Source organism: Lactuca serriola, chromosome 5, assembly GCF_051521515.1.
Source record: "Lactuca serriola cultivar US96UC23 chromosome 5, Lser_US96UC23_V15, whole genome shotgun sequence".
Classification (NCBI taxonomy): domain Eukaryota; kingdom Viridiplantae; phylum Streptophyta; class Magnoliopsida; order Asterales; family Asteraceae; genus Lactuca; species Lactuca serriola.
Window position 1 is genome coordinate 348,107,859 of NC_136412.1, and position 17,992 is coordinate 348,125,850.

General features: G+C 37.5%; 1 protein-coding gene across 2 annotated transcripts; it reads right to left on the reverse strand.

The window, feature by feature from the left end:
• Positions 1-2,746: 2,746 nt before the first annotated feature.
• On the reverse strand, positions 2,747-6,842 carry LOC145055509 (uncharacterized). 2 transcript variants are annotated; one of them, XM_079003863.1, is made up of 13 exons: positions 6,641-6,842; positions 6,519-6,567; positions 6,284-6,373; positions 5,524-5,601; positions 5,270-5,344; positions 5,046-5,098; positions 4,823-4,973; positions 4,578-4,688; positions 4,302-4,428; positions 3,772-3,869; positions 3,516-3,654; positions 3,362-3,414; positions 2,747-3,025 (listed from the first exon to the last, which is right to left on the reverse strand). In XM_079003863.1, the coding sequence occupies exons 1-13, from the start codon at positions 6,724-6,726 to the stop codon at positions 2,942-2,944; spliced, it is 1,194 nt and encodes a 397-aa protein (XP_078859989.1). In that variant the 5' UTR covers positions 6,727-6,842; the 3' UTR covers positions 2,747-2,941. The 2 variants fall into 2 exon arrangements, with proteins under 2 accessions (XP_078859989.1, XP_078859988.1); XM_079003862.1 differs by having other exon boundaries at positions 3,772-3,872.
• Positions 6,843-17,992: the final 11,150 nt, after the last annotated feature.

Sequence of the window (17,992 nt, forward strand, 5' to 3'; positions counted from 1 at the left end):
CCTACCTATCAAAGTAAGTCTTTCAAAATTGATAATATCACATTATATGGATAGATGTCAATATATTTTGTCGATGTCATTGATGAATGCTTGACATTGATTTGCATTTGGTGAACAACTGCCTCGACATGCCATCATTGTCGCAAAGCCTATAAGTTTCATCACAATTAAATAAAAAAGAATCTGGTTGGACGATGGTCTTGAAGTTCAAATAGAATATATTGTGATTGACTCTTTACGTCTTGTTTCCGAGTTCTACTTAAGGAAGGATATGGATGGAAGATGAAAGATGTTGAAGGAAAATGGTGTTCCCAAGTTTAATTGATGGAAAGAAAATATTTTGGATCCACATTTTCCTCCCAAATTGGGTGGATTGGGGAAGAAAGTTAGGGGAAGAAAAAAAATTCTCCTAACTTGAGAACAGAGAAACTTAAAAATTTTCTTTCATTTCCATCGAACGTGGGAACATGATTAAGATTTTTTTTTTCTTCCCCTCCCTTTCGTTATGTCAATATTTTCCTTTTTTTTCCTTTATTGAATTTACAAAAAAAACTTAGGAACAAATTGATAGGTTGGGAGTTCCCCCTATATTTCACTTAAGAAAAAATGGGGTCATCGTCATGTTATAATATCTTAAGAAATTAAATTCATACAACCTCAATCTAATCTAACGTAATACAATGAATTTGAAAAATGTCACCATTTAGCAATGTAAGATCAAATAATGTTAATTGAGAAATTTATTTATTTATTTTTTTTCCTGTTAATATAATATTTATTTTTAATTGTCATCGTACAATGAGTGAGATGGCAAACGGGCAACAAACTGTGCCGCTAAGCCTTTTTGAATGGTAAAGCTAATTCTTTTAAAGACTACATCCGAAGATTTAGGGGATATAACATTACTATGCATGATTCGTTGTACTCTTTTAAGAAGCTTTACCGCATCTGGTGCGAGGAAACCAAACGTATCAAATGCAAATGGTATGAACACGTGTTGATTTTCCATGCACGATCTCTCATGTTTGGTGACTTTGCTTGTGGCTGCTTTTAAAGCAGCATGTCCCGCTGTGAAACCCCCATCCCTCAGGCCCACGAGAGGGGATACCCCTGTAAGATCGACACATGCGTGTTTCCCTTCGACCCATCCAAAAATCAAAATGTCAGCCGGTTTGAGGGTTGACCTTCCTTCTGTCGGATCAGTCAAAAAATTAACAGGTGCCTCTTTCTTAGCAGAAACCCCGGCACGCTTAAATATGTCAAACAATTAAATTCATATGACATCCTACTCCCAATTTTGCCTCTTAGTTACACAATTTGTGTACTCCCTCACAGATTCCTCTTTCAGTGGATTAATGTTGACGTCACTAACACCTTTCATGAGAACCTATTAATAGATTTTCTAATTGGTAGAAGAGATTTTATTTAATTTTTGAAAGAGGGTCATCATCTTTATTGGGTAGACTCGCCGGAAAAAGGACGCTGTGAGGCAGTGAGAGAGTACAAAGATTGTGGGTTTGTCTTGATTTAAAATAACAATTAGAAAAAAAAAAAAGTAAAATAGTCTTCTTATAAACACTTAATGTCATTTTCCCAACGGACTTAGTGATAAGAATTAAGGGCGTGTTTGAGATTTATTTTCAAACTCCTAATTGACTCTTTGGAAAAGCCATAAATTTATGGTTTTTCGAAAAAATCATTTTTTTTCATTAAAAAGATAGGGTTTACTAAACATATTTTTAACTTGTTGACTTTTTTGAAAAACTAACAAGTTAATAAATCATTTTAAAAAAACACTCTCATACAACCACTAAGGCTAAGAGTGGGGGTCGCCACCGGGCTTGCTAGCAATGTTGAAACACCACCCCTAGCAGCTCGCTAGAAGACTCGCTAATTCCAAGTCATTAACCCCTTGGCGAGTGGAGAGAGAAAGAAAAACGTGCAACTCATTGGTTCTCAATTGTTTTTATGCATGTGTATGTTTTTTAATCAGCAAACCATTTCCCATTCCAAAATTTCATTTCCAAATAAATGATTCCTATCCTATTAGAAATTTGTTTACAAATATAGTCCCATACTCAAAGCTTTGATTTCATTTAAATTGTTTTAACCCTCATTTGATAATTCCCTACAAATTTGGTCCCAAACATCAAACATCCATTTAAGAGAATCAAAAGGACCCAACACTTAAATATTATACTTATTTTAATGTAATTGATTTATATTATATTAATTGTTGGTGGTTTAAAAAAATAAAATTTGATTAATACTTGTACATAAAATATGTTTGTGTATTAACATAAAGTAATTTAATTAAATTGGAAAAAAAGAAAAAAATAATAAAGTGCTACTAAATGTTAAGATTAGGTGCTAAATGGAGAAAAATGAGATGACACTCAAAAAGTTGATGCGACAAGATACAAAGAATATTACCACTCCCCTTAGCCTAAGAACCAACCACGCAAGTAATTAAAACAAAAAGAGTGTCCTGTTTGTAAACTGCCATAATGACCATTCATGATATTTTTTGCTTTGCCAATCACATAGACCACTTATGTAATTTTGTGAGTTCAAAAATATCTAAAAACCGACTTTGGTGATATTCATAAAACACCATTTTCCATCCAGATGTAGACAGACCCTATAAATCATTGCGACATTAATGTTCAAAACTTACCCATCGACACAAAGATGAGAGATCCAGAACAAGTCCCTATTTGCAAATTTGGTTTCATCGACACCAATATACCCATCCAAACAGTTTCATCAATTATAACATTTGTGTCTCAAAGATACAACAAACGAAACTAAAGTGGCAAAAGGAGTAGAATATCAGTCCAAAAAAGTCCAACTAAGTAAACAAGAAAGAAAAGCCAAACACGGCGGATGCCGGGCCCCGTTTTTCTCACAACACCACCGCCATTGTAGTTGTAAGGGGCCTCTAACCTAAAAAAGGCGCCAACAAAGGATGCGACAGACGTGGCAGACCCGACCGAGCTCCCAAATCTCGACAACTAATAGCCGCCTGTCATCATAAAATATATTAAAAACACCCCCTTCGTGCAAGAAATAGCAATGTACTTTGTTTATCATAGCATCATACTTCCATTTATTCCTATTACAACGTTGTATTTTAAAAAATATACCTAATTAAAAGAATAAGCAATTTTCAATGTTATAAACTAGGTAGATTTTTCAAAGTATAATGTTGTAGTTACTAGTTTAGGTAGTTTTTATAAAGTTTTATGCCTTAATAATGTAATAAAAAGAAATGAAAGTAGGATGCTATTATACACATATAGTAAGAGTATATTGCTATTTCTTGATGATATCTACTGGATTGAGTAGTTTTAATACTAACCACTTGAGCAGCAAATGGCAACATTTTTTCGGGTGGTTTGTTGGTGCAAATAGCTACAAATAACATTTATATATCAAAGAGTTATTGATTTTGTGATGAAAGTAGGTTGATATTTTGTTACGTATACATAATATATGATATACATTATACATACCATAGAGGATAGCCCCTATAAATGCATCTCCAGCACCTGTGGTATCCACGAGTTCTGATTCCGGTATCTTCTCCGCTGTTCCGAGATATAGTCTACCACAGACACTCCCAACGCCATTGCCTTGGAATCTTACAACATCCTATATATTGTAAAAGTAAAAGGAAAATAATTACATGAGAAGAAAAAACTAGATTTTTTTTTAACAATTTATGCATATCCATGTTTCGATTTCTTAACGTGTGAAAAGGAAGCTTACAGATGAAACACAAGTAGGAGCAGCTTTGCTAGTATCGATTTTCTGCTTCAATACTTCAACTAAATTGTCTACATCCGTTTCTTCAGCTTCACTGTTGTCTGCTGAAAGTGAACATCAGAAGCTGAGCTGTCACCATTGAGGCTAGAATGCTACCCAACAGATAACGGATAAGGTCGTAAAATAGCAACCTACTTCTTTTTTTAGTTACTATACTTTTAAAAAGTGTCTCACTTAGTTAAAAACAGTTTCCTTTTCTTGTAAGCAATTTGCAATGTTTGCAATGTTTATAATGTTAAGAATCAACACAACAGAGCAATACTAAGACATTTGCAAAGCATATTATCTACCAAATGGTTTAGTATTTCGTTGTTTTAAACCAAAATGTTGAAGAGATGACTCAAGAAACTAAGTCAAACTCTCAAGAAAGTCAAACTAAGTGGGACATATGAAAAAGTAAATTGTTATTATATATGATCTTATCCCCAACAGATAAAAGTAAAAGAAAGAATAAAGCTAAATTTTATATGCACCAGGTATACTTCTCTCGAGCATTATGCAACCATCTGCACCCAAAGTCACAATTACAAACTTGACCTTTGGCAACCTGAACAGCATGGAAACAAGTGCACTTGGAACAGTTGAAGCTTCAGTCCATGCCTGTTGGTTGGGAACATGCAGCCATACACAAACATAAATTCCTAATTCTACAATATATCTTTATGCTAATATGCTATAAGTAAATAACATCAAATTATTTTGTCAACTTTGCAAATAGAGCTCTATAGGTAGATAATTTGGAAGCTTGCCTGTGGAAGTTTTGCTGAGCACACAACATAATCAGATAAATACATAAAATCATCCAATCCATCCCTTAGCCTTTCAGCATCAATTAAGATAGGTATATTCCTCCGATTTGCCTGCACTGGTAGAGCATTTAACAGGGATCATTTATTTCCAATTTATAATAATATAACAAAAGACACAGCTGATTTCTGACTATAATATGCCTTGAAATTGCAGTTTCGTGCAGATTAGAAACCACAACACTTACCTCATGTGCAATAATTAAAGCAGTTTCATGCAATCGTACATCAAAATAAGCAAGCTTCACGCCATCTAATGCTGATTTTAAAGTTGAGCTGGAGATGTCTGAAGGAATCATTGGAGGCCACCCTGGAGTATGAATGCATGTTCGAGTTTTCCTGGAAACAGCAGAATTGAAACAAAAAGTAAATAAAAATAGTACAACAAAAAACTAATTTAGGCACCCTTACGTTTGATTATCCACAATGATATAGGTAAACGCTGAATTTCCCTCTTCAGAAACCTGCAAACAGGAAAAAAGTAAGCTTTGATGTATTTGTAACAAAATCATTCAAAGATACCTGCTACTATGACGAGAGTTTTTTACAATCTATTGATTTAACATTATATGTTATGTATGTTTATGCAACGAAATAAGTGTTGGAAAAGATTTTCATAAAGCCATGTTCATTACCACAAAAAAGGAGATATCTACACCATCAACTTGTAATTCTTCCAAAACTCCTCTTCCTTGAGCGTCATTGGCAACCTGACAAGTAATTTGAGCACATGGGATACAATTCAGAATGGCTAAGTTAGTCTTAACATGATCAGGAGAGAAAAAGATTCATCTCATATTGGAAGCTTACTGCTAGCCACAAAACCACAACTTGAAATAACTAGTTTTAGCGTGAGGTCTTCAGCAAATCAAATCTGCATTTTGCATACCTTGGATATCAACCTTGCATTTAATCCTAGACGAGCTGCACAAGTTAGGGCATTTCCTGCATTGCCACCTCCTTGAACCTGAGAACAAGTTTGAGTGAATGATAAGTAAAAGAGCAACTTCTGAATTCAAGACTTTCAGTAAACTTCTACAGCTCTACAACAAAGTTAGACACGGTTGAAATGAAGTAAGTGCAAACACGATTGACAAAAAAATATATATATCGCAGAAGAAAACACGATTTACAACTAGTTTGCCTGTTAGACAACAATATCATAAACCTCAACCAAATTTGGACTAATAAAGACCGACAAAAAGAAGCAAATTAAATCAAGCACCTTTGATTAAAACGTGAAGTAGAAAAGAAGCATGACAGTTTCAAAGAGCTAAAATCCAAGAATTTCGGATAAAGCTGATAGAAGAATTTCAATGGAAACTTAAACACCTGTTTACAGAAGAAAACAGTGGTAACAAGATCAAATATACTGTTGAATGTTAGTGATTATGGATAAGTTTGCACTGCAAATTCTGCAATAGCCGCCGATTTCACTAAAAAATAAGCTATTACTTGCATACATACAAAGGTAAAAAGCATCACTAATATCACAGTTTCCAAATCCCCAAACAATAGATCCAGTAATCGAAGTCACAAAACTTGACTTAATTTGACTGATTAACGAGCTGTTGTATCAAGCATTATCAGTACCGATATAAACTCTAAAACAACAAATGGTGAAATGGATCACCTAGATTATTTATTACCTTCATGCTGGTGCTTCTGATCTTGTCGTCGGGGTTGGGAAAAGAAGCCACAGTCGCCAAGAGATCCACCGAAACACCACCAAATCCAAGCTGTGTTGTTAACACCGTAAATATCCAATTATAATTAACATATATCGTGATTATCAATCAAACAACTATAACTATCCACATCAATTGCAGGCTCATATTTGCTTGTACTGCCGTATATGAGAAAGCAGCAGGTGGAAATACGTACCACGACTGGACTATCAGACTGACTCGACGGAGACGACGACATGTTTGCCCTGAATATCTTTCCAATAAGTTTGTATACCGGAATTGAATTGAATAATGCGAGGAGAAAGTGAAGAAGGATACCTGAGGGTCGTGGAGGAGGAGCGTGAAGAATAGGAGATGAAACTCGGGAGCATGGCACTAGTACTGGTAGAGAATATGGCAGTCATTGTCAGCCTTATGCGTTGGTGCGTCTCGCCTCAGAGTAACCGATTTTGCCTGAAAAATCACAAAGGGAGGGGAGGAACAGAGCAAGTCACATCGCTCATCCTATTTCACCAACTACACTCCAAAACCTTTTGTTATCTGGGGTAAATTACATGAATAATCCCTTTAGTTTGGGTTAGGTCCCTTTGAGGCTTCGATAGTTGTTGGTTGAGAAAATGCTAGCTGAGAAAGGTTTGGTAATAAATCTTAACTGAATAAGAAACCATGTTGTTTAATTGTATATCTGACTAAATGTTTTGACTTATGAAAAATAATCATTTTACCCTCATATTCTTTACGCCACTCTCACTGCATCATTATCTTCTTCACCCTACTTTAACCTCTATCATCACCCATCTTGAACCTCCACCATAACCCCATCCATCCATAAAACCCCTTACCTCCACCATTTCACCCTTATCTCCATATCAACCACCAAAAATCAACTAAATTCAAAAAGACAATAGAAGATCTTAACATCAATCAGAAAGCAATCGTTTGTTTATGAGCAAAATCAAGATTCAACAGAAAAAATATGTATCTTAACATCAATAAGAAATCGTTTGTTTATGGACATAGAAGATCTTAACATCAATTAGAAACCATTCCATAAAAATTGAACTTCAAAATCAACATTCAACAACAAAAATCAGCAAAAATGAACATTTAACAGCAAAATCAGCATTTAACAAATATGTATCTATGAATTCAACAGCAAAAACATCTTTACAAAAGCTATGATGTTCTAAGTTTGAATCCAACAAATCAAAGCATGACTAGCAAATCAATCAACTAACTAGCAAATCAAAGAAGTCAATAAGCAAGATAACAAATCAATTAGCTTAGCAAATCTCATAATGCAAATTTTGCACCATATTTATGCAGCGTCGATCGGTGGTGGGAGAGTCTCAAATCGTCAATAGTTGAAAGAGAAAAAAACAAGATGGAGGCGTTGAAACTTGAAGGTAGGGCAAGGGCACGTTTGGAATCTTTCTTAGTTAGGAGATATCTCATATCTTTTTTCATTCAGATATGTTTTACCGAGTAAGACATCAATAAATCTGCTTAACAAACAAGTTTGTCTGACCGAGTCAGCAAAAACCGTCTGACCCAACTCGGTCAGACGTATATCAAACAGGACCTTAGTCTATGTGTTTCGTCCGTAACTATTTTTTTAATTCCGACCATTATAAATCCTTATAGCATGTGTTTCGGATTTAGTATTGACAATACATGAAAGAGTTAATGTCACTGTAGCACAATGAACTTATGTGTTTTGTCCGACTTGACCAATTATGTTTTTTTTTTCTTGCGCAATAGGTCATTGAACTTTTACTGTACATGTCAATTAAGCCATTATCGTTAGTTTTAACCATTCATCCGTTAACCAATTATCTAAATTACACGAATGGCCCCTATGATATATTTTCTTTCGTGGTGGGTCCCTTACTAGCTATGGTTTTAAATTACACGACCAAAATTACCACATATATGAAACTTTGGGGACCAAAGTGTAATATTCTCATCATCTTCCTCTAATCCTTCTATTATATAGTTCTTGAATATCTTCGGTGGTTCAAGGTTTGGGATCTCTAGTAGTAGGAGTGGTGCTAGTATAAATTTGCAACCCAACGGTACAACTAGTTCTTCTGATTATGATGGGAGTATTGCATCCCAATTCTCTTCGATTTACTCTTTCCTTTTCAATTCAAATTCTACATAATCGAATCAGAATTCCATGGTTTCTACATCCAGTTCTTCTGATTCTGATGAGAGTATTGCATCCCAATTCTCTTCGATTTACTCTTTCCTTTTCAATTCAAATTCTACATAATCGAATCAGAATTCCATGGTTTCTACATCCAGTTCTGTGACAACCCGAAACTTTCATCTTGTACACCTAGTCAATTCAATCAATGTTAAACTTGTTCTGTTAACTTCTAGTGTTGTTTAAGAGTTTATTTAAGTGTTCTAAGCTTGAGAATGACCAAGGTTGAGTTTAGGAATGAGTCAGCAAGCCTTAGAGTGAGAAAACTGGGCCATACACACCCTTAGGGAAGACCACTCTATCTAAGCCTTAAATGTAAGATAATCGACATGTTCTTTGTGTTGGAAGTGATTGTGGCTGCACACCCCTTTAGGGTAACCACACACTCCTAAAACACCCTCCAAAGTGAGAGGTTGACTTCCATACTCGAGATAGACATGCCCCTAGCCTTGTTGCACTTTGGAATGGACAATTTGGACATCATCTTGTGGAGTGTACGCCCGCACACACCTGTGTATTCCTGCACACACCCTTGTGCGGTTGTACACTCTTAGTGTGCGGCAACACACTCCTGTGTGCGACCACACACTCATCCTAGGGCCGCAAACCCACTTCTAGGACCCTTAACTTGCACTACAATCGAGTATAGACCTATAACACATCAAGGATGCAAGTATGGACCTTGAAAACACCAAAAAGGCATCACTCATCATGAGTGTGCGGCCGCACACCCATTGGGCCTCACACACCTTTAAGGTGGCCATACACTCCCCTCATGCAATCCTACAAGGTCCTAACACTTAGTGCAAGTAGTTCCAAGTCCCTATAATGGTTCTCCATCACATCTAGTAGTGAGATACCCTCATTTGACTCATTTATGTGTCAGTATGTGTTGTTTATGATCAAATTGTGTCCAGGGTTTCACTTGAACATCCAACTTTCTGTATCAATCCTTCAAACAAACCACCCACTCAAGGTGAGTTCATACCCCTACATTTTTCTGTGTTTTTAATGTTTTCAGAGGGGGGGGGGATACAAGCCAAACTCAAAGTATTTTATTAAGGTTTAAACTTATTAATACAGTTAATGATTTCCATGTTTAATAACATATTCAGATATTTTATCCCTTTTTGTAATATGTTGAGCATAAGGGGAAACTGTTAATTTGGAAATCTAACTTCATCGCTTTCAGAGAAGTTTTTACAAAGGATTTTCTATATCAACTCTAATAAACTATAATAGGTCTAGTTTGGGATAACAATCTAGGCAGTCTCTACCAGATCAAACTTCATAAATGAATATGTATAAACTATGACATATTTAGTTTATGTTATATATTTTCTCAGGAGTATAAAGTACAATTATTCAAGAATAATTATTGTTTTCTGCTAGTGAACTAGATTATACCGAATTGTGAGGCGCTACTTCAATACTGTACCCTTAGGTGTACAGGGATAAATCCTTTTAGTTTAACCAGAGTCTCCTGGAGGGAGAGCGTGAGATTTGTGAATAGATCTATTTGGGACTGACAATCCCACACCTGAATTGCTAGCTACAGTTAGGAAGGCATGCCTGGGGTGAACAAATGTCATTTAGCTTAACACCTGAAGAACGTTATAAAGGTCTCTTGGTCATATCAAGTATGGTTATACGACTCGCAAATAAGTATAAACTAAATTTGGTTTACGGACTCTACTCTTCTTTGTTTTATTTTGAGTAATAAAACTATTTTCATAAATACACTGATAGTAATCAGAGATTTCTAAACTAGCATCTCTACCTCTAGGACGGTTAACCTGTTTTTAGGGAAAATATGGGATTTTTCTAGGATAACAGCGGTATTTCTAAAACTGACGGTTTATTTTCTACTAATAAATACTCTCTCAACCTACTTGTCATAAGAAAATATGGGATTTTCTTGAGGAACTCTTTTCAAAAGAATCAAAGAACATTTTTCCATTAAAACTAAATGCTTATGAACTCACCAGCTTTTTGCTGATATTCTTCCAAACTGCTTGTATTCTCAGGAAATCGGTAGACAGGTACTTCTTGGATTTAGAGGAGCCAGAGCAATAAGAGTCATGTTTTTATATTCTACATACTTTTGTTGTAATTAAACAAGTTTCAGACTGGTGTAAACATTTTTCATATATATATATATATATATATATATTGTAATGGTCGTGTTACTATGATTGCTATTGTACAATGGTTGTGATGCTAAACATGACGTCCTCCACCTCGGAATGATTCCGCCATCCTGGTTTTGGGGTGTGAAAAGTTCGAATGGTATTGTTTATGGATCTATAAGTGCAAATAGTGAGTCAATGATAGTGAATAATGATTCGCCAATTGCTCCAAATCAAACACGAACTGGAGGTGTTCGTGATAAAGTTGAATCCATGAAGACGAATTAGAAAACGATTAGGACTCCTCCATCTCAATCTGTTTCAAATCAGGCGATTAAGGTACTTTAATGGCGGAAGAAGCTTTGAACTCATATTAAGAGACCTTAACTATGTTACAAGTTCAACAAAAGAAATTGAGGTATGATGTTAAATTAGGGCACCAGAGATTCGATCAAGGTAAACAAAAACTCAAATCAATCAAACAAAAATATAATTCGGAATTAGATCTAGAACAAGAACGAGAACTGGAAATCAGAAACATATCAAATCAGAATTTGGAAGGTTTATCGAAGAATCCACAAATAATTACAGAATTGGCAGATACTATTGATACGCTTTTGAACATGGTGATTGCTTTAGAATCCTCGATTTCATCCCAAATTATTCTTGCAGACATGTTAAGAAAAGCAGTAGATGATCTTTAAACATAGATTCGAAAAATGGAAGACGATATGCAAACACGACCTCAAAAATTTGAAGACGATCTACAACGATACTAAAAAGAAATTGTGTGAAGAACAAAAAATAAACCAAGGATTAAAACAGAAGTTGAGACTTGTTCAAGAAAACATACATTGTGAAGATGACACCACCATTGATGAAGAATCTCAAGCTTTTTCTGCAATGGATACAATTCCTGATGAGAATGTTACACTTCGGTCCCCAGGGTTTCATAAATATGTCAGTTTGGTCGTGTAATTTAAACCATAGCTGGTAAGGGATCCACCACGAAAGAAATTTAAATCACATGGTCCATTCGTGTAATTTAGATAACTGGTTAACGGATGAATGGTTAAAAACTAACGATAATGGTGTAACACCGTAAAAATCAAAACAATTTTTCACTTTTGAAAACACATTTTTAATTAAACAACTCGTTCACAAAGCATCATAACATCAAGTTTTCAAATCACAATGTCTCCCAAGATCAAAATACATCCAATTCCCATATGTGTGTACGAATCAAGCCGGCGCCTTCCCGCGGTCATCACTGGTACCTGAAACACATAACACTGAACACTGTAAGCATAAGCTTAGTGAGTTTCCCCAAAATACCACAATAATCACATAATAGCCACCCGAGGCTGTAACTCTGTTGACCCTCTGGTCAATGTGTCTCGGTGGGGCCCTCCTGCCCCAACTCTCTGTGGGCCCTCTGGCCCTAACTCTAGGGACCCGAAAGTCCCAACTCTGTAACTCTGAATCATGCATATCACATATCACAATAAATCACAACACATTATAACATGCAATCACACTGGCATATAACTCTATAATACTCTGTCTCTTAACTCTGTTACCACACTAGGTAAAGTATAGTGAGAAGACTCACCTCGCGTATCTCGATAACTCGCAGATCCCGGAAATCACTTGTGCTCGATCCCCCGAGCTATAATCCTCCTATAACACAATATATCTCTAATTAACACTTTCACAACTAAGGTTGACTACCCCTATTAAGTCAACATTGGTCAACTCTGGTCAACGATCAACGGTCAACTTGAACGGACTCGGCGAGTGCACTAGAGCAACTCGGCGAGTCTATACGTGTTCACTGACTCCCTAGGATCCTTTCTTGACATGTCGAGTACTTCCCTAACTCGACGAGTTCCACCTGGCATGAATTGCAGGGCCACCACGACTCAACTTGCCGAGTCTCAAGAACAACTCGGCGAGTTCCAGCTTGACTCAGTCCACCCGTCAACCCTCTCTGACTCTCCCTGACTCACTGAGTCAACCCCTTAACTCGGCAAGACCACTCGCTGAGTGGTTATGGACAATCTTCATGCTACTCGCCGAGTCTGTTCTTCGGACTCGGCGAGTCTATGCCATGCATAAACTCAAACTCACTCTTGAGGTCAGATCCGTTCCAATAACTCATAGATCCAGTCCTTCCAAGCACATACATCACGTAAAGTTACTATCTTGGTGCTCATGCAAAGGTTCAAAAGCCTTATTTGATGATATGGTCTCTAGAATGCTATTCTAAGCTCATGGCCTCCATTAACACTCATAAAGCTTGAGGGAAAAGAGTCTCTGGACCTCTTTGGGTCCAGATCTAAATCACCAACACGAGAAGAGGCCAATTACTCCGTGGATCATTCCACAAAGAAACCCTAACTCTAAGATTTACACCAAGGACTGAGAAAGGAACGAATGGTTACCTCAAATGAAGTCTCTGAGCTCAGGAATCACTGAATTAGCACCCTCTTTGGTCTCCTCTTGCCTTGATCCTCTTCTATATGCAAAAACACCCACAAATAGTCAAGGATCTTCCTCTTCTCTCTCACAAAACGCTCAAAGACTCTTTAGGGTTCTCTCTGAGGTTGGTGGCCGCAAATGACGGCCATAAGCCCCTTTAAATAGGTCTCATACCCTGGAAATTAGGGTTTCATTAAACAGCGTGGACTCGCCAAGTCCGGACGCGAACCCGTGCCCAAACTGCGATCATACTCGGCGAGTTTGAGCTCCCACTCGCCGAGTCTCCTCACAAATCACCAAAAATTATAAGAATAAATAATACCTGGGAATCCGAGCTGTTACAAATGGCTTAATTGACATGCACAGTAAAAGTTAGATGACCTATTGCACAAGAAAAAAAAAGATAATTGATCAAGTTGGACAAAACACATAAGTTCATTGTGCTACAGTGACATTTTCCCCATATGAAATACTATAAAACCCTTTATATATATATATATATATATATATATATATATATATATATATATATTTCAAAAGACATTATTGTTATTTTTTTACATATTAAAAAAAGAGAAAATTGCAAGAATGGTCCCAATGGTATGTCAAAACTCGTATGTTTGGGCTAAAAAAGTTTGGACTAGCACCAGTGGTCAAAAGTTTCATTTTCTCACGAGTTTCGTCCAATTTGGTTTGAACTTTTTTGTAAAGATGATTTTGCCCCTTATTATTTAATTTTCCATTTTTGTTTTATTACCAACAATTAAAAAAGTAAAAATAAAACAGAAATAAAATACCTTCTATCTCTCTCTCAAACAAAAACTAGATTATTTCTTCTCTAGACTTTTCTCCCTAAACCCACACATCCCCTTCTTCATTTCCTTCTTCATCCACCTTCATTCTCAACATCTCGTCTACCATCAACCACCTGCCGTCAGCCGTCGGTCTTATTACTCCGCCTCCGCTGCACCTAGTCGCCGATCAACCACAACCAGTCTTCTCTACTATCGGAAAAGCGCTAGCCAAAAAACCCCATCCACCTCGTCAGAAAATCACAAAATTATCACAACAATCACCTTTTCTTTCTATTCACACCATCACTCCACTTGTTGCCAACACCACTTGTTGCGACACCAACCCTCATGGTCTCACCTAAACCATCGGTAAATTACAGCACCCGTCATCTCCTTTATTTGTGTCGGCTCTTAGGTCTTTAACAACCTCCACCATTTGACTAAATTAAAGGTACCTGGAACGAAATCGAGGATGAGAGGGCCAAATCGAAGACCAAATTTGCAAAAATTGGCAATGAACTCGTAAGCACTTCCTTCTCACATTCAAACTAAATTTCTCCATCTCCATGTTTCATGAAGCTCATTACACGTAAGGTATATGGCCCACATCATTAGCCTTATTGTTAGGGATGAGTTGGATCAACACCAATCTAGTATTAAGTGTATGAAAAGGGCCATTAGATACATTAGGAACTCCACTCAACGAATTCAAAGATTCAAAGAATGCATGAAAGAACTAAATGTGGAATCCAAAGAAGTTTTTGTGCAATGACTGTCCAACCCGATGGAGCTCTACATACGGGTTATTAAAGATTGTGGTGGAGTTGGAGAATTTTTTTGGCAAGTTTGAAGTGAAAGGTAACTCCATAGTCCATTCCATTGTTTTTTTTATAATTTTAGTATGTTTGCGGAATTTTAAGATACCTTTGAATTGTCATAGCGTCTTTGTTATTTGTATGATTAGCCTGATCTTTTTTCAGCCTGTATATCACAATTTAACAGACTTTTTACACAGTTTATATGCTATTTTTTGTGTAACATCCAAAAATATGGTCCTAAAAATTTCATTTTAATTATAGATAAAATAGTAGTTTCCAACATCATCCAAACATTTAAACAAAACCAATGTATCAATTGCCATAAAATCAGAGTAAAACATCATAAATAGAATCCCAATGGTGTGTGTGATGCAGTCATCCAGAGCTCTTTCCTTTACAACCAAAAGTACCTGAAACATAAGCTAAAATCCGTAAGCACAAAGCTTAGTGAGTTCCCCCAAGATACCACATAGCAAACATACAATAAACATATAGTGGGCCATGCCCTATCATCTGGCCCTGCCCGACATTGGACCCCGTCCAGCATCGGGCATCCCCCGACATCGAGCTAAGCTTGGTAAACGGGCCTTACCCAACATACAATAACATATATCAAATGAACACATACACATGTAATAATTACATAAATACATAGCATACAAATATTCATCAGTCCCCGCCCGACATCGGGCCTTAGCCTGAGAAACATATAAACACAAGCCCATGCAAGATTCACAAATACAGATAACATACCAACAACATATAATGAACATGGGCTGACATTGGTGCCTTCGACCCACTAAACCTAGTAAGGAAACTCACCTCGAATATAGTATGATAGCAGAACAAATCTTTGGCTCCGAATATCGACTCTACTCAACCCCTAAACAAAAACAATTTCCTTAAATACAACTCAAAATGCCCAAAAGCCCCTTACATGTCAAGCCTGGTCAAATACTAAAGTCAAAGTCAAAGGCCTGAGTTGACTCAACTCGTCGAGTTGTCCTTCAACTCGTCGTGTTTCTCCATTAATCTGCGAAGTCGGGAAGAAACCGATCCAACTCGTCGAGTTTATCAATAAACTCACCGAGTTCGCCAAAAACCCAACATCTTAATTCATTAAGCCGACAAAATTTAAACTAAGAGCTTTACAACTCAGAGCTCAACTAGAATGACATCTAGAAGGGTAAAGTTTCCTACTTTACCCCTAGGAACCACCAAAACGGGTTCAAAACCCAAACCCTAAGCTTAAAAGGGTGAGGACTTAATCATTAAGCACTAAATTACCAAAGGCATAGCCCCAAACTACAAATCTGACCCCTTAAAGCTGAATGGCCACGCAAAGTTTCCCACTTTACACTCATGCATGACTAGGAGAGGCTCAAATGCTCAAAATAAGCCAAAAGAAGGACTCAATGAATGCATGAATCCCTTAAGACTATAAAGTTGTCACCTTTATACCAAAAGAGCTCATGAAGATTATAGATTTGAAATAATAAACACTTGGGACACTCTACTTCCCAAACAACCACCCAACCATGGCTAAAAGCATACAATCTAACCCAAGTAGAGATCTAAGCAGTTATTAAGCAAGGTTAGAACTTGATACCTCAAAAACTTGGCAAATGAGCTAGTGATTATGGATCCAAGACTCCTTCTTCAAGCCAAGTAACCCCCAATCCCTTAGCTCTTTCAACAAGCACCAAAAATGAACACTCAAGGCTCTCCCCAAGCTTACACATTCATTAATGGAAGGAATGCTCGGTTTTAGGGTTTCTGGATAGAGGAAGTTGGTAAGAAGGCCAACCAAGGGACTTAAGGCCTTTAAATAGGGTTCAACACCCTAAAAATTAGGGTTTCCTTCCCAACTGCCAACTTGTCGAGTTGAGACACCTCAACTCACTGAGTTGACTCATTAAACTTTGTGGCTAAAAATAACTTGACACTCCAAGTTTAGGATTACAACTCGTAGAGTCTTCCATGACAATATACATAATTGGAAAAATAAATTCATATCGGAACCCAAGCGTTACAATTCTCCCCCACTTGAATCAAACTTCGTCCTCAAATTCCGTTGCCTCGAACAATCCTGGTTAATGCTCCCTCACCTCCTACTCGAGCTCCCAAGTCTATTCCAACCCCTTGCGGTGCATCCACTGCACCTTCACTAGCTCCACAACCTTGTTCCTCAAGATTTTCGTCTTACGATCTAATATTTCCACTGGTTTCTCAACATAATTCAGGCGATCATCCACTTGAATATCCTCTAAGGGTACAACTGCGGAATCATCCACCAAAAACTTCCGCAGCTAAGAGACATGAAATGTACTATGAATCTGTCTGAGCTCGGTTGGAAGATCAATACGATACGCAAACCGGCCCACTCGAGCCAAAACCCTGAAGGGACGGATATACCTGGGGCCCAACTTGCCCTGCTTCCTGAACCAGATGACACCTTTCCAAGGCGATACTTTTAGGATAACCATATCTCCGACCTGGGACACCAAGTCTAACCGACGCTTGTCGACATAGCTCTTCTGTCGAGTCTGAGTTGTTTGGAGCCTGCTGAATCAACTCAATAGTATTAAGTACCACCTCGGCACTCACCATGACTCGCTGACCGATCTCACCCCAAAAAATAGGGGTCATGCATTTCCTCCCGTAGAGCATCTCAAAAGGAGGTCGATCAATGCTAGCGTGATAATTGTTGCTATACGAAAATTATGCTAACGGAAGATACATATCCTAACTCCCACCAAAATCCAATACGCACGCACGCAACATATCCTAAAAAGTCTGAATCGTTCGCTCATTTTGTCCATCGGTATGCGAACGAAACCCCGTACTGAAATGGAGACGAGTGCCCATCTCGTCATGAAATCAATTCCAAAATCTGGAAGTAAAACGAACATCACGGTCTAAAACCACCGACACCAGCACCCCATGACATGCCACCACCTCGCAAACATATATCTCGGGTAACTTCTCTGCTTATATACTCTCTTGGATCGAGATGAAGTGCGCGCTCTTGGTTAATCGATCCACGATGACCCAAATAGAATCCACCCCGCGCATAGTCCTGGGGTATTTTTGTGATAAAATCCATTGTGATGTCTTCCCATTTCCATACGGGAATCTCCAACGGCTGCATCTTGTCGTGAGGTCGCTGACGCTCGACCTTGACTTTCCTGCAAGTCAAGCACCGCTCCACAAACCATGCTATATCCCGTTTCATGCAG

Excerpts from the sequence above, each read along its gene's own strand:
- LOC145055509 (XM_079003862.1), bottom strand. The coding sequence starts at position 6,726 with ATGACTGCCATATTCTCTACCAGTACTAGTGCCATGCTCCCGAGTTTC. Across the intron at positions 5,602-6,283 it reads TCAGAAGCACCAGCATGAAG|GTTCAAGGAGGTGGCAATGC; the intron begins GTAATAAATAAT and ends ACTTGTTCTCAG. Across the intron at positions 3,415-3,515 it reads TATAGGGGCTATCCTCTATG|CTATTTGCACCAACAAACCA; the intron begins GTATGTATAATG and ends TGTTATTTGTAG.